The sequence below is a fragment of the Octopus sinensis genome, linkage group LG3, assembly GCF_006345805.1.
Source record: "Octopus sinensis linkage group LG3, ASM634580v1, whole genome shotgun sequence".
Lineage (NCBI taxonomy): Eukaryota > Metazoa > Mollusca > Cephalopoda > Octopoda > Octopodidae > Octopus > Octopus sinensis.
The window spans coordinates 100,434,140-100,461,053 of NC_042999.1; the positions used below are offsets into that span (position 1 = coordinate 100,434,140).

The following is a 26,914-nucleotide window of genomic DNA, read 5'->3' on the forward strand; positions in this document are numbered from 1 at the left end:
TCTATTTCAAGATCTTTATATTTGCTCAGTTTTTGGTAGGTCTTGACAGATACGTTTATATCGATTGGGACAGTCATATCAATGAGGAGGCATGTTCTTTGTTTGAAGTCTTTCAATATGATGACTGGCCTATTTGCATCTATCTTTCTGTCAGTTTGAATGGTGAAGTTCCAGAGGAGTGAGATGTGGTCATTTTCAAGCACTGGGGGTGGTTTGTGTTCCCACAAGTTTTTTTCATGGGGCAAATCCAGGTTTTTGCAGATTTTTGCAGGTTTTTGCAGTGAATATATTATTATTATTATTATCATTATTATTATTATTATTATTATTATTATTATTATTATTATTATTATTCTATGTTTGACTTTTGCTTTATATTTGTACAAGTTGGCTCCAAGTCTCACCCAGAGACCTCAAGAGACAACAGGTTGGAAGTTCATGTTGTTGTTATGCCTAGTGTGCCATATATTTTGGGGGGAGGGAGTTTTTGGTGTTGTACTAATGAATGTCTAAAAAAAATTTTTTTTTTTTTAAACCGAAAATTATGTTTGTTTTAAACCTTGAGATTACATAGAAAGTATTTTGCGTAGGATATGAGCAGTTCCCATGAGCACTATCTTTTGAATTTCTGCCATTTTGGGGTTTCCTGGTATCTGAGTTAGGTAGCTATCAGCCCCTTTTGCTATCATTCCCAGGGCACCTATGACAACAGGTATTGTTTTAGTCTTCAGGTTCCACATTTTGCTGATTTCTATTTCAAGATCTTTATATTTGCTCAGTTTTTGGTAGGTCTTGACAGATACGTTTATATCGATTGGGACAGTCATATCAATGAGGAGGCATGTTCTTTGTTTGAAGTCTTTCAATATGATGACTGGCCTATTTGCATCTATCTTTCTGTCAGTTTGAATGGTGAAGTTCCAGAGGAGTGAGATGTGGTCATTTTCAAGCACTGGGGGTGGTTTGTGTTCCCACAAGTTTTTTTCATGGGGCAAATCCAGGTTTTTGCAGATTTTTGCAGGTTTTTGCAGTGAATATATTATTATTATTATTATCATTATTATTATTATTATTATTATTATTATTAGTATTAGTATTATTATTATTATTATTTTGGCTTGCCTCGGATTCGGTCTTATTCCTAGTAAGATTTATGTGGGTTGCCTATTTGTAACCTTAGGTATCCACAAGCTTTCAGCAGGCTTTCAAGTGCTTAGAACCCTCCTGATAATCCTTGCTGTCCATAAGAGACAAACTTTTTGTAAGAGCTCTACCGAGCATTCTCTTGCAATTTCCTTCAGCAATTTTTCTAAATTTTTGCTTACTGTTCCCAACGTACCAATTATTATAGGCACGAACTTTACTGTTCTCTTGTTCCAAATTCTTCCTATTTCAAAGTTTATGAAATTGTTTTGCTTTGCTTTTTCTTTAGGATCCTGAAATCAAACAAGCATGATGGGTCCATTAGTAAGCAACTTAGCTTTTTCTTATCTATGATTGTTATGTCCAGTTTATTATTTTCTAATTTCGTGTCCGTTTGAATAGGAAAGCCCCACACAATCTGACATTTCCCCAACTCCAGTACTCTATCGACTCGATGATTGTGCCATGTGTTTCCAGCTTCAAATCCATATTTCTGGCACATTTTCCAGTGTATAACTTTTACAATCTCGTCGTGCCTCCATTTCTTATATTCTTCCCGTGCCAACTTGGAGCATTCTGTCACAATGTGTGCCGCTGTATCGTTCCAAGTTCCACAGGTTTTACATTTTTCTGACACATTCTCTCCATATATATTTTTCTCAAGTTGTTTGTTTTTATCGTTTGATCTTGAGCTGTTACAATTAGTCACTGTTTCTTTTTTATTTGCCCCTATTTTAACAAATCCCAGGATTTTGTTTCACATACGTCTTCAGTGGCTCTCCAAGATTGGCCATTCATAGGTTTCTCTCCGATCTGTCTGAGGTGCTCTCTTTGTATTTCATTCTTGTCCTTTTCTCCTAATATGCGCTTCATCACCTGTTCTTTATTCACTTTACTTCATTCTTGTCCTTTTCTCCTATTACGTGCTTTATTATTATTACTCATGTACACAAAACAAATTTTTGTGTTTGAAAAGAAAAGTTCCTAACATCGGGTTATAACAAGTAAGCTTAGATGCCAAGAACCCACCTAAGTATCCTAGCTGTCCCTAATAACACTGTTTTCTGGAGCTATACTAAACTGCGTTTTAAGCCTATTTCTGCTATCCATTTGTTCAAATATTTAGGAATAATTCCTGACGCACCTCTTACAACTGAAATACATTTTACCCGCACTTTCCATAGTCCCTGTAATTCAATGGCTAGGTCCTGGTACTTTGCTAGTTTTTCTATGCCTCTCATATTGATTTTTTTACATCATTTGAGACTGTAAAGTCAATTATCTGGCACCTTCTATTCTCTTTATCTATTACTATTAAATCAGGCCTTCTAGCTTCTATTACTTAATTAATCTGAATGGTAAAGTCCCACATCTTATATTTCTTACTTTGTAGGACTTTACTAGATTCATGAACATACCATTTATCAGTATGTTCAAATCCTAGCTTTCTAAATAGCTGCCAGTGAATTACTTACCATAGGTTGTCATGTCTTTTCTCGTATTCTTTCTGTGCCAGCATGCTACATTCACTTACTATATTAGTAATGCTTTCCTCCTTTGATTTGCATAACCTACACAGGGAATCAACTTGGTTTTTGTCTACCTTGGTTTTTATCCAATTAGTCCTTAACGCTTGATTGTGTGCTACTACTAACAAACTTTCTGTCTCCCTTTTCAACCTTTCTGTGACCGTAACTATGTCTCACTACTATTATTTGCTGCAGCTCACATTGGGAATCTACCATGCAACGCCTTCTGCCAGTCAGATAACTTCTGTTCTTTTTTTTCTGGTTTTTAACTTCGTTTGGCTTTTTTGGTTTCCCTATGTCTTGCTGTGTTGAGCAACTTTTAATAAATTTTCTTCATTATTACTTACATAGGCGTCTATATCTACTCTAGCTAACTCGATGCAGTCTTCTATTGATATTGACCCTCTCCCACCTTCCTTTCTAGGTAAGTATAATCTTGCTACTCTTGCCCTTGGGTGGAGTCCTCCATTCATAATGAATTCCTTCTTAGTTCTTACGTCTAGCTTTGCTAATTCAGTTTTCCTCAAATCTACAAAAGCTGCTGAGTATCTAAGCAATGATATTGCTCACTAGATTCGGGCCATTTAGCTTTGATTTCATTAGCTTCATCATCCTTTTGATGTACTCCTTCTCAATTTTCGTTTTCATTTTTATAGTTAATACTTTGTCCGATTCTGATACTCCTAGATACTTATAACTCTCTCTTTCAATGAATTTAATGTCTGGCCATCTGGTAATTGGATGCTTTCACTATTGACTACCCGCCCTCTTCTCATGACAAATATTGCACATTTATCTATGCCAAATTCTATGCCTATATATTATTATTATTATTACTACTACTACTAACTACTACTACTACTACTACTACTACTACTATCATTATTATTAAGACGGTGAGCTGGCAGAATCGGTAGTATGCCAGGCAAAATACTTAGCGGCATTTCATCTTTACGAAACGTTAGAAAAGGCGGCGAACTGGCAGAAACGTTAGCACGCCGGGCGAAATGCGTAGCCGTATTTCGTCTGCCGCTACGTTCTGAGTTCAAATTCCGCCGAGGTCGACTTTGCCTTTCATCCTTTCGGGGTCGATTAAATAAGTACCAGTTACTTATGTGTTTAGCCCCTTGTGGGTAGTAAAGAAAAAGGCATTTCGTCTTTACGTTCTAAGTTCAAATCTTGCCAATGTCGACTTTGCCTTTCACATTTGTGGGGTCGATTAAATAAGTACCAGTGAACCACTGGGACCGATGTAATTAACTATCCCCCTCCCCAAAATTTTAGGCCTTGTGATTATAGCAGAAAGGATTATTATTAGTAGTAGTAGCACCAGTGAAATACTGAGGTCGATATAATCAACTAGTCCTCTCCCCGCAAATTTCAGGCCTTGTGCCTTCAGTAGAAAGGATTATTATTATTATTATTATTATTATTATTATTATTATTATTATTATTATTATTATTGCCTTTGCACAGCTGCTAACGCTGGAGATGTATTACAGTGTCAGCTGTTCACTACCAGTGAACTAAGGTAACTCCTCTTATTTTTCGAGCACCTTCCGGAGTATTCAAGCGGTTCCAAGCAGTGCTGTTTTCTGCAAGTGCTCCACCTTTATTGCAGCCCCTATTTTTTCCACGTACTTCTCGAGATTTTTGCTCACTGTTCCCGGGGCTCTAACAATTATTGGTACTCCTGCTACCTTTTTTTCATCGACTACAACTGCTTAACTTGCCTAACTTGCCATATCTCTCGACTTTTCTTTCTTCCTTTTCGTCAGCTGGACATGACTTTCTTTTTCAATTAAGACTATGTCCGGCTTTATTCTCTATCTCATGGTCGCACTGAATTATGAAATCCCATAGGATCTTTGCATTTCCTTTTTCGACGATGCCTTCAGGTTCGACGATGCCTTGTGGTCGTACCAATTTTTGGCTCTGTCAAGTTGTTGCAAAGTGTCCAATGGACAAGCCTAACTATATTGTCGTGGTGTCTTTTATATTCCTTCTGGGCTAGTGGCGTACATTGGCAGGTAATATGCCAAACGGTTTCGCCGTTTTGTTCACAGATTCTGCACTTATCACTTTCTGCTGTGTTGTCTTTCTGCACTTATCACTTTCTACAACTACTATTATTATTATTATTGTTATTATCATTATTATTATTATTATTTTTATTATTATTATTATTATTATTATCTTATAATAACTCTGCTTGTCATTGCATTACTTCGCCCGTCGGTAACGCTTTTACGTGATTAGAGAAAAAGAGGGAAAAAGAAAAGAGGGAGAGAGAAGCGTCCGTAATGTACGGTAGAGAGAATGTAATTGTAACACTTTCACGTGATTAGTTGACGGAAAAGTGAGGAGAAAAATCCTGGAATCACACAGCCGTGAATCGTACTTCTTAATGTTGATCGAACCCTTATTTACTTTCGGGGTTATTTCACCGTGGAATCAAAATCCTGGAACCTCGTGGTCGGAAAGCATAATTCTTACATATTGATCTAACCCTTATTTACCCTAAGAACTATTTCTTGTAGTTACACCAATCTCTTCGTTGACCGAAGAACACTATGTAAATCGCCCTTAAGATCGTAAGCCATATTTTTTCTTTCAAACACCGTATTATTATTATTATCATCATTATTATTATTATTATTATTATTATTATTAAAATTATTATCATTATTATTATATGTGGTTGTTGTTGTTGTTGTTGTTGTAGTAGTAGTAGTAGTAGTAGTAGTAGTAGTAGTAGTAGTAGTAGTAGTAGTGTAGTAGTAGTAGTAGTAGTAGTAGTAGTGCAGAACTAGAAGGCATGGTGTTTCTGGGCTATGTATGTTTTTGCTTAAATGTACCATTTTCCACCATCTTGAGTACCCATTTGCCAGATTTTTTTAACCATTGTGAAGTGGAATGCACTATCTTTGTCTGGGCGTAGTTGCTTTTACGGCACCCTAATAGAGGCATCGGACGTTTTGAAAATTTTCCAGCCCATGAAATCGTAGTTTTTCCAGAAAAAAAAGATCGCGCTAAACCTTTCTATAATATTGGTGGACGAAATAAAACAAGATAATAAGAAGGTTAAAACGAGCACTGTATAGAGAGTAAAAGATGCATTTTCTATTACGAAACCGAGCATTCTTGAGACTAGAATTGAAAGGGATAACAAATAATAACAACAAACAAAATAGCACCAACACTACCGCAAATAACAACAACAACACGAAGGAAAAGAAAGAGAACAAAGACAACAACAGAGGCAACAATAACAAGAAAGAAAAATTTTCGAGGTTGGTAGTACAGACGGAGAAAAGTACATTATTCCTAAGCGTGTGGTGAAAATTAAAATTTCGGAAATGCTGCCAAAATTTGATATCTAGTAGGTAATAGCAGGCGTCATTTTAGAGAGGGCGGATCCTCTGCTAAAAATTTTAGAAGCAATGGCAGAAAAACTGGTCTGGAATTGAGTTGGAACTTATCCAAGTCAAACTAGAAAATCCGGACAACATTTCGTATTATTTAGAACAACCATCTAGATAAAAACTAAATATTTCAGTGGAAGGGAGAACGACGTGCCACTCATGCGACTGTGAAAACCACTTGAAGGTCTTCTACCCACAACAACAAAGAGGAATGAAAACAAGCAACTCCATAACCAAAACAATATCAACAGCTACTACAATAAAGTCTGCAACAGTAAAAGCCATCACAGCGGCACCGGCAGCTACTAAAACAAAATAAACAACAAAAGCAGCAAAAACCGGTTCAACAACTCTTGTAGAATCAGCAGCAGTACTAGAAGCAACAAGGGCGGCATCAAAATCTACAGTAATAGCCAGCAGCAAGAACAGCAATATTCCAGAAACAATAGTAAACCCCGATATCAGACCCGCGTCAAAGGAAAACATTCCAGCGATGCCCTCATCGCTCAACAACGAAAAATACAAACACAAACATAAACATACTAAGAGAATCATCTTTGTCTCAAACATAGTAAGAGAATCATCTTTGTCTTCATCTACTAAAGACCTTCCTGGATCATGGATCTCTCCAAGCGATGAAATTGAGGTGGGAAACCAAACGAATGAAATCTGTGAGAAAGGAAAGAGAAAGTCAGGAGAAAAATGAAACCAAGGTTATTTAATGGGGCTTTAGATGCTCTTCAAACTCACAACACACTCATACCTCCATCAAAATTTCAACAGCAACAAGAACAAAAATAACAACTTAAACGAAAATCACAAGCACCCCCACTGTGTCACAAAAGCAAAAGAAAATCAACCACAAAATCAGTGCATCAAATGCAAAACAGACAAGAAGAAAAACCACATCAACTTCACTGTTGTTCAAAAGACCAGCATTGAATTGATGTAGGCGGTAATAAGCAGCAAAAACATTGCCTCCAATAGGAAAGGCTTTGAAGAGCTCTTCTGCAAAACTCCCAAAGATAATACAAATTCTGAGTTTATTAGAAAGATGCCAAATAGAAATATATTGCAAACGCCCTTTAAGACTTCACTCATAGTCAATGACGCATCTGAATCAACTGACTTCCTCAAGAGTCAAAACGAGTTACAAGGGTGCATATTCGGAATAAAAATTCAGTACTGAATATGCTCCGGTTACACGTTGTACAGAGACTCAATTCGAAAAAGCCCGCCTTTTACATAGATGTATAAAGGTTGAACATTTCTATATGCTACGCTGGATACATTGAGTGTTCAACTGATAAGTTGATTTTTATTCATTCGTTATAAATATTGACTTATGCTTGCACCGACGATTAAAAACTGCATTTCTGCACTAATTATGAAATCATGTGATTTACAGCTGAATTCTGTTTTTAAAGGTCTCGCTTCGAGATTTGCATTCCGTCGTATTCGATACTATGCGTTTATTTATTTAGGTAGTTTTGACTTTAAGAGTCCCTCCTAGCGTGTGACATTTATGTATAGTAATGCCTTCTATATAATATAAATAAATAAATTGAAGAGAAAAATTGATGGGTTTTTTTCTCTTATGAGGTTTTTGACGCTAACTACTTGATAAATTCTTATAAAGATTTTATCCTATTTTTAAATTGTATGTATGTATATATATATATATATATATAATATCAACAATTGCCAGTACTGGCAATTTTGAAGATGTTTGTCTGAGGTGATACATCGTTGGACGGGTATGTTCATTATTTTTAGTGCTTTCAAATCCAGAATTAAGAAATGTTGAGCTGACGAAAGAAATGCTGAGTTTTATTTCGGCTAATCTAGAAACGTTGACGTTCTCAAATGATCTTTGTACTTGTGATATTTTACTGTTTTTACCTCCATATCTCCGTGAGTTGTCTTTGAGTAAACATTATCTGAGAGAAGTTTTTCTTAAAGTAGTGGAAATGGCTAAAAACTTTTTGGCTGCTATTTCTAGAAAGTTCAGTATGTGGCAAAGTAATTTATTTTACTAAGCCCTAATTATATAATGTAATATATATATATATATATATTATATATATATATATACAATATGTATACATATATATACATATGTATATATATATATATATATATATATATATATATATATATATATATATCTGTATGTATAAATATACATATATATATATATATTCATATATGTGTGTGCGTGTGTGCATACATGCACACACACACACACACACACATTCATGTATAAGGACAGGATGTATGGCATGTAGAAGAGAGAAACTGAAAATTGTTATTATTTATATAATGATATTCTATGATTATATCTCTTTCGTAAATAGCAGCTTTGAGATAACATAGTTTTCGTTAAGTGGTCTACAATGAGCAATCTGACTTGTGGAATTTACATTTTCAATGATACAGACTTGGATCTGGTACCTATTCTGTCTATTATTTTGATGTCACATTATGCTGGCATCGAATCTATCTTGTCCACAAAATAACTATACCAAATGTTTTGTCGTTGGAGTCAATTAGTAATTTACAAAATTGTTTCTTCACTGTCGAAACATTATTCTAATGTAATTAGACGTATCATTTTAGAAAAACACAACTACAATAAGTGGTATAAAGTAGAGTTTGGGTTGGTGGGTTGTTTAACTCTGCAGCCTTATGATAAAATGCGTTTCAACCGGCAGCATTCTGTTTTTTTTATTCTGATTCATTGTACCCAATATATATTTCTTCAGAGAGGGTTGTATTATATGAGTAGGATTGCGTTGTATTGGTATTTCTAAGCAATCGACTAAGCAGATGCTCTACACATCACACTCATTTTTAACAATAATAGATACATATTATGATTACAATAGATATATATTTATCTTAAAATTTTAGAGTCGGTACAACAATATGTCCACCGTCCAAAAACTGGAACCAAGAAAAAAATACAAGATTGCAATATGACTTTTGATGTCGATCTTTGAAATGTATAAATCACTGAGCCAAGTTCGCAAATAGACGTAAACCAGATGACCCATTGAAGTAAAACAACTAGTAATAAATAACGAGATGATATGACAAACTACAAACACCACAAGGAGTATGAATTTGACAGAAATTTTCCAAATAGGCTATGGTGGCTGATGGACTGCGTCCAACGATAAATTTACCTACATGGAAAGTATTCTGGGTGTTCGGGTATCAAGATTCGCCAGTGCTTCATAGGTACATGTGGACGGACTAACCGTGTCCGCTTCTGTTGGTTACGCGCTGCACGAGGACAAGTTATTTGTGAGGGTCGCTCTCGCATATTGGCCGGAACTAGGATTCGCACTTGCCCTAAAAACAACCATTAGTTTTCTTTTTAGTCAAGAATAGTAATATTTAGAGAGACTGTTAAATAAAAATTATTTAGCACTAACATATGGGGATGGGAATAAGGAATTTAGTTATAGCAAAGTAAAGCAATTGCAGTGGAATAAAAGAAAATGAATGGTTTAAGTGACCAGAGACTAATGGCAGAAAAGTTCACTGGAGATTGACAACAGAAGTTGTTGAGGCACTGTAGTAGTTTGCCACAAAGAAACGAGGCAATTAGGTTTGTTATAGTGAAATTTGGTAAGGAGATATTTTGAGATCCAATTGATAAAAGGCTTCGGGATTTTGACAAAAAAGAAGCTTGAAACAAAAAGGATTTATAGATTGCATAATAGCTTAGGTTGAATAAAGAAATTATAGAGATATAATTAACTTACAGAAGGTTTTCTTTCAACAAGAAGTTATAGATTTTATTGAAGAAAAAACAGGAATTCAGGAACAAAATACAAAAGTCTCAAGGGTGCAAAAGTTCAATAAGTGAGTTGTGTGTCTCTTAATCTACTGTGTTGTAGGAGCATTTGTTTTCCATCCCTTTGTATGTTATATATCCACGAAAGATATTGAACTGCATTATATGACAATAATTATACATTACTCCACTGCTGTTATTTCTCTGTAATAATTAATTGTTTACAGCTAAGAGAGCGTGATCATTTAAAACTCAAGTACTTTAGCCAGACGCATTTCATTGCCGGTGAGCAAATACAAACAAACGATCTCTCGATTAATTGCCTAGATTTTTATAGAGTCGTTTCATCTGCACTCTCATAAATGATAAAATAGCAACTGTTTCAATATGGAAAATATTGGAGTTCAAGAGTGAAACGTCAAATAGTCAGTTAAGTTAGCGAGGTCCAATGACAGCACGGTATACACTGGTGTTAAAGGCAACAAAAGCAAAAATGAAAGTCAACAGAAATTTAATGAAGAAAAACATGTGCTTAATAAGAAGAGATGTTTCATAGAGGAAACAAAACACGTCACTGAGAGTTAAAAACTAATTTGAAAGATGAAACAAAACGTTCACTCAGAAGAGATCAGAATGTCAAATATACGTAAATTATATGGGTATCAACGACCGGGCAAAAGTAACTATAATGTTTCAAAAGTATAAAAGTGGACGAACGACATTAGAACAATGTAAGACAGCAGATTAGTTAACAACAGTACCAACTTGAAATATTGAAATATCTGCAATGGTTTATGATTGAATGGTTTAAATTAAAAGATACGCAAGAATGAATGTGAAAGGTACGGTACATGTTCCATTGCAAGGTTGTTAAATTTATAGATTAGGCTACAAGATCTCATTGATAGAATCCTGTATTGATTTGTGATAATACATAAAATCATAACTTTACGGAGTGACTTAAAAAGACGTTATGGTGTGAAATGATGATTTGTCACAAGGCAGACATTTTCAGGAAAGGTTCGGTTGACAGCCTTCTCCAGTATATCGTTGTTATTAAATTTGACTACAGGACTGGGTTAAAATGGCATAGCTCAAAACGGCAGGCTATTTAATCAACTTTATCAACCCGAATCTACCAATCTACTACCTTAATTTTGACGAAATAATAAGACGTAAAAAAAAGATAACAAATAACGGCTTTTAAAAGTATGACCGTAACAACAATGAAAACATTTTGGGCAGAAACAGATATCAATAATAATAGATACCCAGAATACTAGATTGAATGTATTCGAAGATACACAAAAGGGGATATGAAAACAAATTGAGTACTACACAGCAAAAAAAGTAGAAGTGTGTATAAATTTATTTTAAAATAAAGCCTTCAAATATAGCCCCCGGTAACACCTTAGGAGCAACTTAAGTTGAAGGTGTTAGAAGAATACAGTGTGTGAAACCATACAACTACAGTTTTGTAACTCATGAGGTAATAAGGCTATTACTAGCGATACGCTGATCTTCGATTGTGGTATCTCGAGCAAATCAGCTTGACGGTATCTATTTTAAGAAAAAGAAGGCATTTAAACTTTACATTATACCCTAACAGAACACTTTTCAATTACATAATGCTGCTAATGCTTAGAGCAATAGATTGTACTATCTGCAATTTGTAAAGTACAATGTCTATTTGAAAACTTATTGTCTTCACTATGGATATCCTGTGTTGTCAATAACGAGATACTGGTCATAAATATTTCAGTTTCAACCCGATGTGACCAGCTGCAATTCCTGGGAGCAAATAACGATATTATAAATGATTTAATGTTGATAATTCGAGGTTGAGAAAGATAAAATGATTTGCAACGTAAATGTATTTTGAGGTAAAAAGAATACAGAATATTTATTGATGGATGTAAAAAATAATGGGACTAAAATGAATATTCATGATACCAAACAAAGAGATAGCAGGGTAAAACTATGCAAATGTTTGGAGAATCTGGCAATCAACAGAAAAAAGATTTTTCGATACAAACTAGATAGAACGGAGAACTGGTCGAATTGGTGTATCTATGGCCAAAATGCTTTGCAATATTCAGTTGCGAACCTTTAGAATGAAGTTGACGCCACCTTTCGTTTATTAAGGTTTGATAAAATATTTAATAGTAATATATGTGGTCGAGTTAATCGATTATACCTTTCTATGAAATTTCTGGACGTTTACCAATATTAGGAATCAATATTATAAATTAAGTGATTTCTGAAATTGACAGAAAGCCAGAAGTTTTGTAGGAGATATACTGTCAATTAAATTTTACTGATTTGTATTTCATCGATCCCGGAAATATGAAAGTAAAATTGGCTTTGATGTCACTTAAACTCAGAAACTAAATAGTGCAATATTGTTTGCATGTCACTCTCCCGATTCTGCTAAACCATCTTCTTTTTTAGCATATAATCAAAGAGAGAAGGGCAGCAACTATGTCACGTTATTTTTCCAGATTCTCCGAAGCTGGTGAGAGGAAGGAAGTTATCCTCAAGCTAGTTGGATGTTTTCAAAGGAGCAAACTCCGAAAAAAAGTAAAAGGCATGATTTGAATTCAAAATGCAGGCAACCAAAATAATTATTGCAAGGAATTTTGCTCTACACTCCAGCGATGGTAACAGGTATAATTAAAACTACAATTACAGAATTGCGTCTTTAGTAAATATTCGGTATAATGAAATATATTTATCCATCTAAAACATATATACAGGTTTGGCCAAAAGTCACTTGACAGTAAATCAAAATTCCATAAATACCATCTTTAATTCTGTATTGACTCGAATGGGAAAATGTGTCGTTCAAGAAGGACTTCAGTTTGAACAATTTTCATGATGTTTCATATTTAGTTGCTTTTATTAAATTTATTCAGTTGTTGAACATAAATATATCTTGAAATTGAATGGTTTTGATTTACTGTTAAGTGGCTTTTGGTCAACCTTGTATAGCGTTGCTGTTAGTTGGATCTTTGATATGCCCACTATTCCTCGTTATAGAGATCCATTCGACGTCGTGACTATATTTCTAACATGTATACTTTGGTTTAGTAAATATTCTAGATTTCGTGTACGCTTTCGTGTAAAAATTATATTTGATAGTTGCTTACGTAAATCAAATATACAAATTATCTTAACCACTTGTAAGATAAATAGAGTTGTAGATGTTATTTTCTCAGCTGCGTTTAGCAGCCACTAACAAGGATAACAAACCAATATTGCTTTAACAAGACTTAAGCACTACTCTTGTGTCGGGTGGAAGGAACGTTGACCATGACTTTCACTTTCTCTTCAAAACTGATGACAACAAGGCTGATAATGTTCAATTTTCAACATGTGTAAGCAAATGACTTGAAAAATTGCAAAGACGGACTTCGAAAAGGTTACGTTTAAATAGGTAAGGATTATGAAAATGTGTTATTTTAAGGAAAGAAGTGTAACATTATGAGTGATGAAAGGTTAGACTACTGCAGTAAGTGGGCCTGGATGGCATTAATATACACATTTTTAGTGAAATTGAAGTCGGTGACAGAAAGTGAAGTGAGTTAAACTTCAAACATACTTTGATAAACTGTTTTTGCTTCGAATTGTGCACATTGTGTGTATAGGTGTTAAGTTATTAGTTTTGAAGGACATTTTAATGACGATGAAACAAATTGACTATGGTTAGAAGTAATAATAGTCAGGCGAGAGAATGCGATAAAACGATTTCAACTATGGCTGCAAAGAAAATGGGAAATATTTTAAAAGGAAGTAGTTTGAGAGAAACCTAAAACTATTTTTTCGGGATAGATAATAAGATTTTTGGAGGGTGAGCATTCCAACAATGTAACAATGAAAGGATTTCAGGTATGAAACAGTTTGGCAAGATTACCGCATAATGTTAGGAATAGTAAGAGTTCAGGTAGGTAATAACAAGGACACTGTTATATGTTAACTGAATGTCATTTGAGTGTGATGACATGTCTTTGAAACATGATAGCAAAATTACTTATAGTCACATCAAAAGACACTTAAAGAATGAAAGGGACTAAAATTCGGGTTCTGACAGTATTTAAATGCTTATTGATTCCTTTCATAAACTTCAAGCTTAAGAAATTCTACAGATGACAATAGAAAGTCATGGTTCCATTTTTATTACCGACATAATTCCAACTAAACCGCGACAATATCTGTTGAGAATGCTAAGAATAAATACATGGATACATACATGGCTACATGCTCTATATTTTAAAGGGCTATAAAAGCTGGTATTGTAACAATCATGACTTTCCTCACGTGAATATGCGCCAAAATAAAATGTAAATTAGCCTTAAATGAGTATCGGAACATGTACGCGAACTCAGCAACCCAAAAACTTACCTTTTACTCTTCGGCACTCGATAAAATATCAGAAAAGTAATTTTTCCAGGACTTGACTGTGGCCATGCTGGAAACCCACATTCAAGGATTCTTGTTTGATTATATCACTCCCTATACTTTGTTTGGTACATACATTATCGATTTCGTAAAGAACAAAAGAAAAGGTAAATCTGAGCGCAAATGAAGTGACCGATACTAAATTGAAACACCGCAACTTACCGCGCCAATTCTGCTGTCCTTTGCTTACAGTCGCGTGCACACGTATATATACACACACATTTATATATAAACATACATACACACTTACATATATATATATATGGCCTGTCATGCCATCTATCTTTTTTGTGATTGCCCTTTGAGGTGCTTCAACTTTTATGATACCACAATACAGGTATCATAAAAGTTGAAGCACCTCAAAGGCAATCACAAAAAAGATAGATGGCATGACAGGCCTCGACTATTGGGGTCGACTAGAAAAGCTAAAACTCTATTCTCTCCAACGTCGTCGTGAGCGCTACATCATCTGCATGATGTGGAAAATATTCCATCAGCATTGCCCAAATGATGTTGGCATCACCTTTAAGGTACATCCAAGGCTTGGGCCCCGTGCCATCCGCCCAAAACAAAAATCGCACTCTCATCTCATAACAACAATACGGCACAATTATTTCACCTCAATTGGCCCCGCTCTCTTTAACATTACACCAAAACACATAAAACAGAAACTGACCCTATAGGGTTCAAGAAGTCTTGGACAGATTCCTTCAAGAAATCCCGGATAAACCCCCTACACCCGGATATGTCTCTGTAAACAATAACTCTCTACTTGAGTGGGCCATAGTGCCCAAATTCTGACTTGAAAGACTTCACCAGGTGGTGCTATTAAGTTAGACATGCCTGGGCCAATAATGGCCGAACCTATCAAAGTATCAAAGTATATATATATACATATATACATAATATATATATATATACATATGCATATATATACATACATATATACATACATATATATATATATATATATATATATTATATATATACATATATACATATACATATATATTATTATATATATATATATATATTATATATATATATATATTATATATATATATACATATATACATATACATATATATTATTATATATATATATATACTCGTACGCACGCGTGTGTATGATGGGTTTCCGCAGATTTTGTCGAGTAAAGTTCACTCAAAAGGCCATGGTCAACAAGAAGCTATGATGGAATACATATACTGAAAGTAAAGCAAAGTAGGATCGAACCCAAACCTTCGTGGTTATAAAGCGAAGCTTTTAACCACACGGCGATGCATATATCAGTTCTCCATCCATATAAAAATATCTGCTCATTATTCATTTAGATTAGGTAGAGAATGCAATAGAGGCATAGTTTTCAGATTGTTTAAATTTTCAGGCAGTGTTTGAACATATTCCCTCTCATACTTTTGAAATCTCAACTTGCATTCATAGCTATCAAAAGTATTTGATCTTTACTATTTCATTTGAGTGTATTCTAGCTAGTTGCATGAAATATGCATTTCCCATAGATAGACATCTCAAGCTTTGCCATTTCTGTTTGAACATTCATTTCATCGAGTCCTATGAATATACTGTTAGAAATCAAGGCAGTCCTTTCGTTCTTCTTTGTAAGTGGCTAAACCATTGCGTTAATCCTTTGATGGAACAATAATTAACATTGCGTGTTTTCGTTCAATGTTTCGTATCAAATTCATTTAACAATACAATTCCATTTAACAAACACCGAGGTTACGTTTTTAGTAGTAAAAGCAATAGAATTATGAGCTTCGTTGAAAGAAAAACCGGATCAAATGGTGAAGACACTACCTGGTCATTTGACTTCTGAGAAGCAATAGTCAAATCTCCCTCATACCTAGCCTACCATCTAACCTAGACGTTGGACAAGGTAATTCGGAGTACAATGACCTGAAAATAGAATGCATTAGATTATAGTTCTACTCGATCAGGAACGACGTGGAACCAAACAATAATGTTTTCGGCTGTCTTTCCTGTATCAGTAAGATCCCTTGAACTGCTGTTCATCTCTGCTTTCCAAAGCATTATGCCAATAAAGGACAATTTTTCCCTTGCATTTTCCACAGTTCTACTGTAGACTGTTATCAATACTAGTAAATTCCACAAAGCTTCCACTGTTGTGAGTTATACATCTTTTTTTCCAGAACTTTTAGTTCCAAAACTTTTCCGCATAGCTGATTTTCCGAACTGGGGGTGGTCACCGTGGTGAAAACACTCTAAATTAAACAAATATTAAATTAACATAATTAAATTAAATACAAGTACCTGCATATTAGTCTAAATGATAAAAGTTTATTAATACTGTAATGTGCAAAAGTTACCAGTAAAAAAGCCTGGCAGCTTCAAGAATTTGTAGTCCCTGCTTGTAAATTAGTGCGGATTATAAGAGGTTCTTTACCATCAATGTCCGCGAAGTCACTGTTGTACCTGAATATCACAAACATAATTATCAGTTGTAGGTTCTCATCAATACTCGTTCATTGCTTACTGCCGTAAGATATATATTTGCGCTATGTGTATGCCGAGGTTAAGATTTAAGTCCCTTGGGGATAAGCAATATGCAGTACCGGCAGTGGGTAAAAACCATCACCACCACTCTTGGTGACTTGTTAGGTACTTTAACGCATGTGCAGCATGCAGTTGAAACTAACAGGGTTGTGGTTCTTTAGTCCCAAGTCAACCATGAATAAGATGACTAGTGATCAAAAATAACCCATCCCTGACAACTTTGTACTTCTCTCAGGTACTGTATAACTAAGAATACATTTACTAATCTAGCTTTTCAAGATGGTAGTGTGCAATTTGAAAGGGATTTGGTTACTATTCCTCGCAGGGTCAGTAACTCATCAGGATGATTACAGGTGCTGATTCCACGGTCTTTAAAAGTTTCTCTATGTGATCTTGCGTGTTTGACAATACTAGATCCGCATCACAAGAACTTAATCATATAAAAATAGAACCAAATCATTCAACCACAAAGACCAAGCTGCATACATGAGTGGGCCGCTTCGTCTTACTGTCTTTTCAGCTCTTAGTGAAATTATCCCTTCACCTAAGCTGGCAGGCAGCTTACTCGTTAACACTGTGACCTGCTGATTATTCCTGCTAATATTTGTGCTTTGGACTTCGAACTAGATAGTCCAATCGTTTCTACCAAGAACTGTGAATCTCTCTAGAGTCTACTCCTTTTTCATTTTGCTATTGTTGTTCTTCAACCCCAAATCAGCCCTGAGACATCAGAATTATCATATAAAATGCTCTAGCTGTGACCATCTCGCCTTTTATTCAGCAAGAACATCATCCATTTTCTTAAAACGGGCAGCTGTGACGGCAATTTCTAACAGGTTATGCGATTACAGTAACTTACATCGTTAATTCGTCCATTTTTACGCTTTTGATTTTAGCATCAGTCTTTATCAATCTGGCCAATATTAGAGAGAGGCTTATAGATTTCATGGGTGCTGATACACCTCCTCTGATTAATTAAAGTAAAACATAAATAACTTAATTAATACGAGATAAAATAGCTAATAATAACTTAACCTGTATTGAATGACAACCTTTATTGAGAGCAGAAGCAAGATAGTCGAGAGGCACTGGAAGGAAACTCTTAGGGTCGTGAGCCCAAAGCTCCATTTCAGAAATTTAGTTCATTTTTAAGAGAACACTCTATTCTGTATTTCCGAAGAACATTGAGATGTAACCTGTCAAGATTATCTCTTCAGATCTTCCAGAGAAATTATAGCCAGCAATGATTTGTTACGACGCTTCGTATCCGACTACGCTTAAATATGGCACACCCATTACCCATCTTTCCATCTTCTGTCGCATTATTGCTTACATTAGGTGTGGTCGGATACGAAAGGTCGAAAACAAAATCAGTACTGGCTATAATTTCTAAAGAAAATCTGCAGAGATAACAACAACAAATAATTTAGTAGCACTGCTAACACCGTAGAACATAGTGTTTAATATACTTTGTAGTATATCATGATTGCATAACGAAACACGGTGTCTCTACAAGTTATTGATTCAGATGTAAAGCTATAAATACTGAGTCAGTGAGAATGCTACCTGCTTTAGAACGGCGTCCGGTGCAGCTGAACATTTATCTCCTCCACTTACCAGAAATAAGCATCGCCTTTAATAAATAGCTCTTTGGAAGAGTGACCTTTCTTACATTATTTATTTACTACAGTAGAATACCGTTCCCCAGATTCAGAATCTTAAAACCCTGACAGCAAAATTTCGTTTAACTTAATGGGATTAACATTTACAACGTGGTTAATATGTGTAATTTAATATAAGATATACATGATTACAACTAATATATCAATTCTCAGGGCCTCAACTTCTAGACCTGGCTTCTAGTGTAAGTTCATTCATCTGCGCTCCCTTTACATTCTTTGTCAGTTGGTTTACTTTTGTGAATTTTTAGCACGTATTTCCTCTCTTAGTCTCAATACTACAACAGACCTGATTTTTTAAGCTTGCCCAACTAACTAAGCTGTTGCTGCTGCTATGAAAAAAGCCAACTCTGACTGAGCAGACCAACTATCAAAAAGCATTCTAGCTGCGACCATCTGGCTTTGTCTTCATGGCATGGTGTACCCCGATGCACATGCAATTTCTCCTTTTTTATAACATGATAGGGCATGATGATTGAAAGAGCATTTTGCTATTATTTTTTTCAGATCGAACGACTGTATAAAGTATCTCTAGTTGGGGTTTCCTAGTGTCTTAAGTAAATATTTGAATATCCTTTATCAATACATACAGATAATAGAATTCATTAAACATGTATATACTATGTGATATACATTGCGATATACGCCGGTGACGTTGTTGCTATTTCTATTCATCCCCCTTACCATCGACCTCAGGCAGCTGTTCCTCACTTTCTTTGTCTTCTTCTCTCTCTCTCTCTCTCTCTCTCTCTCTCTCTCTTGCTCTTTTTATCTTCTATCATTCTCCTCTATCATCCATTCGCTTTGGTTCTTTTCACTTGGTTGTATGGGAAAGACAACAACAAACGAATGGAAACAGCACATGTCCACTCTTGAGCCGGTGAACAAATCACTGGAGCCAACATAGGCTAGAGAGAAATTTAAACTAGTTGGAGACAAGGCAATCTCTTTATTGCTAATACCACGATAAATTTTCTGTTACAAGAAGACCCCTAATCCTTACTAAAAATATATATAAAATTTCAATAACTATTAAGTATGCCAGAGTCCAATTTACTAAGATTTCGTACAACAGTCATTCTTTAAAATTTTCACTAATTTCCTATTGCTGCAAAAACAGTGGCGATACGAAGCCCAAAATACTGCTGAGGTGTGACATGCTAGCAACATAATGAATCTTTGTGATACTGTGACGTAACTCGATGCTCTGATATACGGTGATAATATGAATTAGTGCTATATTGCACGAGTTTTTATCATTAGTATAATTATAGTGGCATAATTATTGTCGGAGGTGGTAGTAGTGGTAGCTGTGGTGATTATCTGCAGATCCACCCTGATCAAGCAAACCTGTAATCAAAAGCTATTCAGCTGTGAACAACGTCTTTTTTCGGGGTATGTCTTCAATTACGTAATCCAATTTGTCTTCCATGTATTTAAGACAATAGGATTCGATTTTTAGGGGATTTGACAACTATTTCAATCAGGTCGAGTGAATGTGTAAAGATTTCTTCGTAGGCTCGGAATAGTGACGATGTTATTGATGCTCAGTTCCAGTTTAGTCTTAATACAATAGACCAGACCATTATTTAAAAACAAACTAACTATAACCATCTTGTTTTTGCTGTCGGGCAAAGTGTATCCAGGGTTGTATTGTCTCATGACTTATTTTTTCAAGAGGGACATTTGGTTATTGCCTCAAGCAGTTCGAGCGACTGCGTAGTGGCACCTTCATTGGGTTGTAGTGGTACTGTGATACGCTAAAAGGCTGTAATAGATTATGGTATAGTAAATTGAGGTGTTATAAGATGATAACATTGATGCAGGGTCCTACAATAAAGTGATTTGATTGTCAGTATTAAAATGTGTTACGTCGAAGTTTTGTGAAACTCTGATATAACGCGTTCTGTCCCATCTATGATATAATCTCTAATCGGCTACAAAAATCTGAATCGAGTAATTAACACGTATCTAGCATGTAGCTAACATATCGAGAAATTAACACGTACCTAGCATGTAGCTAACGTATTTATTTCAAAAATTGTTATCTGTCCGTTAGACAGGAAAACTTAAACTTTCAGCAAATAGTACAAGCCATTTAGATTCATAAACCAGTATTTCATGACCCTTAGTTGACCCAACAAGAAAGCCTTTGTGGTCACTCAACATACTAGAAATGGCAGTCAAAGCTCCAACAACTGTCTTAAAGGCTGTTTGGAGGGCAATAAAACAATATGCTGATAAAGCATAAGTTTGGCTGCCAATACTAGGAGCATCTGCAGAGCAGAAAATTTTATACGTAACACAAATAGTTAGATGACTATTCGCAAGCGAGTACCAGGCGTTCCAAAATATAACCGACCGAAAATTGATTGCAGATACATTGAGTATACCCGTTTACAATACAACGAGTGGTTGGTGAATAGAGTCGTGAAGTATTCTGCCCTGACCAAGCTGACGGTTTCTCACTCGGCTGTGGGTGGCTTTTCTCATATTTTGTTTAGCTTTGTTTTTCTTTGGTTTTTTTTTTTCAATTATATCGTGCTTTATATATTCCTCACTTTATTCTGCGCATTTACTTTACAACAATTTTTTAACATTTCCATATATTTACAGCACAACGTTTTTGATCCATCTCATTCTTTCTATATAACTGATTTGTTCATCCCTAAACATTTTTGAAACCTTCATGTTTCAAATTCTCCTTGTATGAATGAAAGAGTCTTTCTTGGCAAATCAAGAAGGAAAGATTATTATTAGCAGAATAGTTAGAGTATTGATTTTTAGTTACGATTCGTGATGTTTTGAATTCAAATATAAAATAAGCAACGGCGAAATGCGGGAGTCGATTAAACCAACTAATCTCTTCATTTAAAATTTCTGGCCTTGAGCCTGCGTAAGAAATTATGCTGGTGCGAAATATTGACCGAATCCTTAAACCGGCGAACAAAATGCTTTGTAGTGTTTCTCCCGGCACTTTATGCTCTCAGTCCAATTTCCACCGAGGTGAATTTGTCTTTCATCTTTCCAGGATCGATAAAAAATAAAGTACCGTCAAGCGCTTAGGTTGATGATATCGATTAATCACCTCACTTCAAAATTGCTGGCTTTGTGTGCCAAATTCAGGAACAATTGTTATTTTTATGAAAGCAATTGAACGTTAATTTAATTAGCAGGAATCATCATCTTTCAAGAATTTCACCTTAGGTTTTGTGCAGAAGACAGGATGGCACTTTTCTGCAGGTTGACAATATGTGACTTATTATTATTGTTGTTGTTGTTGTTGTTATTAAGGCGGTAAGCTAGCAGAATCTGGACTGCTGGACGAAATGCTTAGTGGTATTTCGTCTGCCGTTACGTTCTGAGTTCAAATTCCGCCGAGGTCGACTTTACCTTTCATTCTTTCGGTGTCGATAAATTAAATACCAGCTGCGTACTGGGGTCGATCTAACGACTGTCCCGTTCCCGCAGTATTTCAGGCCTTGTGCCTATAGTAGAAATGATTATCATCATCATCATCATCATCATCATCATTATTATTATTATTATTCAGTAGTTTTATTTTTATAGCGTGCTTTCACTTCACTACCGAGCGCAGCTCTGTGTGCCTTGGGTATGTGCTGTGATTTGTTGTGATGCTCTGATGGTTATTGTATGGAAAGTGTTTATTATTATTATTATTATTATTATTATTATTATTATTATTATTATTATTATTATTATTATTATTATTATTATTAACGCGGCGAGATGGCAGAATCGTTAGCACGCCGGGCGAAATGCTTAGCAGTATTTCGTCCGTTTTCACGTTCTGAGTTCAAATTCCGCCGAGGTCGACTTTGCCTTTCATCGTTTCGGGGTCGATGAAATAAGTAACAGTCAAGTACTGGGGTTGATGTAATCGACTAACCTCCTCTCCAAATTTCAGGTCTTGTGCCTATAGTAGAAAGTATTATTATTGTTTGTAAGGCGGCGAGCTGGCAGAAACGTTAGCACACCGGGCGAAATGCGCAGCCGTATTTCGTCTGTCGTTACGTTGTGAGTTCAAATTCCGCCGAGGTCGACTTTGCCTTTCATCCTTTCGGGGTCGATAAATTAAGTACCAGTTACGCACTGGGGTCGATATAATCGACTTAATACCTATGCCTGTCCTTGTTTGTCCCTTCTATGTTTAGCCCCTTGTGGATAATAAAGAAATAGGTAATTCATCTATCTTCACCGAGGTTGACTTTGCCTTTTATCCTTTCGGGGTCGATGAAATAAGTGCCATCTGAGCACTGGGGTCGATGTGATCGACTAACCCTCTCCCCACAAATTCCAGGCCTTGTGCCTATAGTAGAAAGAAATATTATTATTATTATTATTATATTATTATTATTATATTATTATATTATTATTATTATTTATTATTATTATTATTATTATTATTATTATTATTATTATTATATTATTATTATTATTAATATTAGGGTGGCATGCGAGTAATGCATAGCGACATTTGGTCCGTCTTCACGTTATGAGTTCAAATTCCGCCGAGGTCAACACTGAGGTCGGTATAATCGCCTTCACCCATCCCCCGCAATTACTAGCCTAGTATCAAAATTTGGAACCATTATTATTTTGCTAGTGCATTCTAATTTAGTTAGCAGATATTTTATCTTGAGATTTGGGGACAAGTCTCCTTAAATCACAAGAATTTTTCGTAAGATTCTTGCAAAATATAGGATGGTATTTTTCTGCAAGAGGACAATGCGAGTTTCAATTCCAATCTTTTTAAGTAGCATTTTGAGTGTTGTGCCCAGTGCACCAATTACTACGGGAATAATTGTTGTCTTGGTCCTCCACAGTCTCCTAAGCTCTGCAGCTGGATCCTGATATTTTTTAATTTTCGCAATTTCTTTGGTATTGACTCTGCTATTGTAGGAAATTGCAAAATCAACGATCTTACACTGTTTATTTTGCTCTCTAAAATCACGTCTGGTTTTCTCGCTTTAATAATATGTTCAGTATTATGGCGATGTCCCACAAGATTTTGTAATTCTTATTTTCTGTCACAGCCTCTGGTTTGTGATCATACTGCTTTACTGTTGTTTTGAAGCCACACACTCGGCTAACATCCCGTACCTGCACAGTCATGCCTGCATTTATACTCCTTTTGTACTAGTATACTGCACTCACTCAAAATGTGATTGATACTCACGTCTTCTTTCCTACAGATTCTTCAATTGCTGTCTGACTGAGTTTTGTCGATCTTTGCCTTTATCAGATTTCTTCTAAAAGCTTATTCCTGAGCGGCTATAGTTAACGTTTCTGTTTCTCTTTTAAGTTTTCCTCCGTCAACCAAAGCCAGCAGCCTTCATTTCCGACATTCTCAGTTTGTTGCATGAATTGGCCATGCAGTTCATTTTTTTTTCCATATGTTGTTCCATTGTCCTTCCTTTTCTCTTTAAATTCTTCCATAATTTCAACTCCTTTTCGGGTGCCTCTCAATGCCGAAAGTATTCTTTCTTTATTCAGCACAACATAATTTTTCTGACCCAGTATTATAACACTAGCATTGTCTTCCGCACTCAGTCATCCTCCACCACCCTCTTAGCTGAATATTACTTTTTAGGATGGAATGCGTTTTGCATTGTTGGCAGTTTTCTGGTTCTTCTATCCAAGTTCTGCAGCTAGGTCTTTGTCCATTTTAGAAAGGGAGCAGAATATCTCAATACAGGCGTAGCCCATATATTTATGGCTTCAATGATGTTCTCACCAGTTTTGTTTCGATCATCTTCCTAATTCTCCTCTTGCTCTCTTTAATTACTTTCCCCCTCATTTCTTATTTCCATGGTCTTATCGTCTTGCACCACTCCTAAGTATTTGTATCCCTCATTTTTCAGCAGCGACCGAATGATTTTGTCTTGTGGCTATTTTATGCTATCAGAGGTGGTATAAAAATTATTGTTATTGGTATTGTTGTTGTTGTTGTTGTTGTTGCTGCATCTGCTGCTGCTATTGTTGTTATCTATTCTGCACATAACATGCACTGCAGGACATTCCCCACATCTGTAGACTGAAGAAAACTACGATGATGGCACTTTAGAAAAATTTCGCTCCCTCCAACGTTTCTTAGTAGTATTTTGTGTGTGTGTGTGTGTGTGTGTGTGTGTGTGTGTGTGTGTGTGTGTGTGTGTGTGTGGTGTGTGTGTGTGTATGTGTGCATGTGTGTATGTATTGTGCGTTTATGCATGTGTGACGACATAGGCATTGATAAGAAGATAAGACTTTCAGCTTGCAATTGTGAGGATTCAATACATACAGCGTGGCATCTTGGGTCAATGCATCTAACATAACCTCCAGTCGAGGACCCTGGATAGTGCCTTCTACTATAGCTCCGGGCTGACCAATGCCTCGTGAATGAAACTGCATGGAAAGCTGTCGTGTATCATTTGTATTGTGTATAATCTATTTACATATGAAGTACATATACACATATACATATATATAATGCATCTATGCATGTGCGTGTGTGGGTGTGAGAAATCAACAATAAATATTCTTATGAGAAAATATATAAACACATGTGTTTGCTTAAGTTTGTTTTTCTTTTATTTGTAGTGAACGACACGAATGTCACGTAGCGACACTTTAATTCTATTTCATTCTATTTCGTTTAACAAATATGATAAGAAAATCGGGAACTTCAACTAAAGTTGTATTTTGTGGGGTATGTTGTTTGTGTTTCAGACTTTTGGTTTTTGAGGGGGTTTTGTTGTATTTTTGTTGTTGGTAGCACTACTTAAATACCCAAGTGTAAACTTGTCTATTTTCTATCAAGTAGGTAAAGATGATGAGTTGACTGCTATGATATGCTAAAATTAAAAAATATAGTTTCAAAATTTGTACTACGATTCCGTTTTTAGTGTTGTTCTGATTTTTTTTACAAAATGTTAGGTGAGATATTTTCATCTGTGGGAGTGGGATTAGAAAATGTTAAAACTGAACTATAATTTTTCTTTTTTTTTTTTGGAACTGTGGATCGCGTAGACATAAAATTTATAAATAATAGCATTTAAATATTGGCCTGAAAACCCTTTTGGAAAAGTCGAAAGCTGCCCGTGGGACACGAACCTATATCACCTGTTCTACTATTGGACCAAAGGAATCTTTAGAGTCTCCATCTATTTGAGAAATTTTAAGTGTTGCTTTGGTCCTATGATAGAACGCCTGTTATGTCTGCAAAAGATGTGGATTCAAGTCCCTAGGACAGCGTTTGAATTTTCTATCCAAAAGAGATTTTCAACTCAATAATTGTTTACAGCTTTATGTACTTCGAGATCCACTGCTTCAGAAAAGAGTTATTTCATGTTCTCTCGAAAGTTTATAAATTCTTATGACGTCAAAAACATTTTTTTTTTTTTTGTTTTTCAAAAAATATTTTATTCCAATTAAGATGATAAAATAAAATTCGATTCTTTTGTTTTTATTTGTATTGAATTTCGAGTTCATAAACATCCTTACCCCACCACTCCATCCCTCTTCGCTCAATTTCGGTCATTATTAACATCTCAATTTTATCAATTTCAAATTTTTCAAACTGAAAACACTGAACGAAAGCAAACAAACAAGAAATTAGGGCTTGACTTGAAATTTCTTCAGTAGTTGAACCTAGATGAAAAATATTTCATATTCAGGGTCAATGATGTATTTGATAATACTGATATAGTCGCAGTATCGATTTCTTACATTCGCAGAAAGCCACAAATTTATCAATTCAATCAATCTCCCCATTGACTTTAATTCGTTTCGTCGACTCCAGTAAAATCTGGGTTTAGAATTTAATTTACATCTAGCTATTCGATATATAAGGAAAATTGGTTCTATTGATAATAATGATGATGATGATAATAATAATAATAATAATAATAATAATAATAATAATAATAATAATAATAATAATAATAATAATAATAATAATAATAAGTCTCAAATGTTGGCACAAGGCTAGCAATTCCCGGGAAGTGGGTAACTTGATTATACCGATCCCAGTGCTCAATTGGTACTTGTTTTATCAACCCCGAAAAGATGAAAGGCAAAGTAGATAAATGATATTATATATATATACTTAAATTAATCTTTATCGAAGTTGATGAACCCGTTAATAATAACGTATTGGATACTGGTTGAAAAACCCTTGGATAGGAAAAATCGAAGGCTGCTCATGGAACAGGAACACACATCCGTGAACATTACTGACAACTAACCATTATACCAAAGAAGCATTAGAATATTCTACGTCGATTTCAGAAGTGTTGTTCCCATGAGCAAGAATTGTAAGATGTTCGCATTATAAGA

The 26,914-nt window shown here is 35.2% G+C and overlaps 1 protein-coding gene across 2 annotated transcripts in view; it reads right to left on the minus strand.

The window, feature by feature from the left end:
- Positions 1-26,914, minus strand: part of LOC115209361 (fibrinogen-like protein 1) — a 67,167-nt gene that overhangs the window by 28,365 nt on the left and 11,888 nt on the right. The window contains exon 2 of one of the 2 annotated variants that reach the window (XM_029777736.2): positions 9,290-9,454. The exons of the other annotated variant lie outside the window; for it this stretch is intronic. Coding sequence (XP_029633596.2) covers positions 9,290-9,454 — 165 coding nt within the window. The remainder of the gene's footprint in view (positions 1-9,289; positions 9,455-26,914) is intronic. 2 annotated transcript variants of the gene reach the window in all.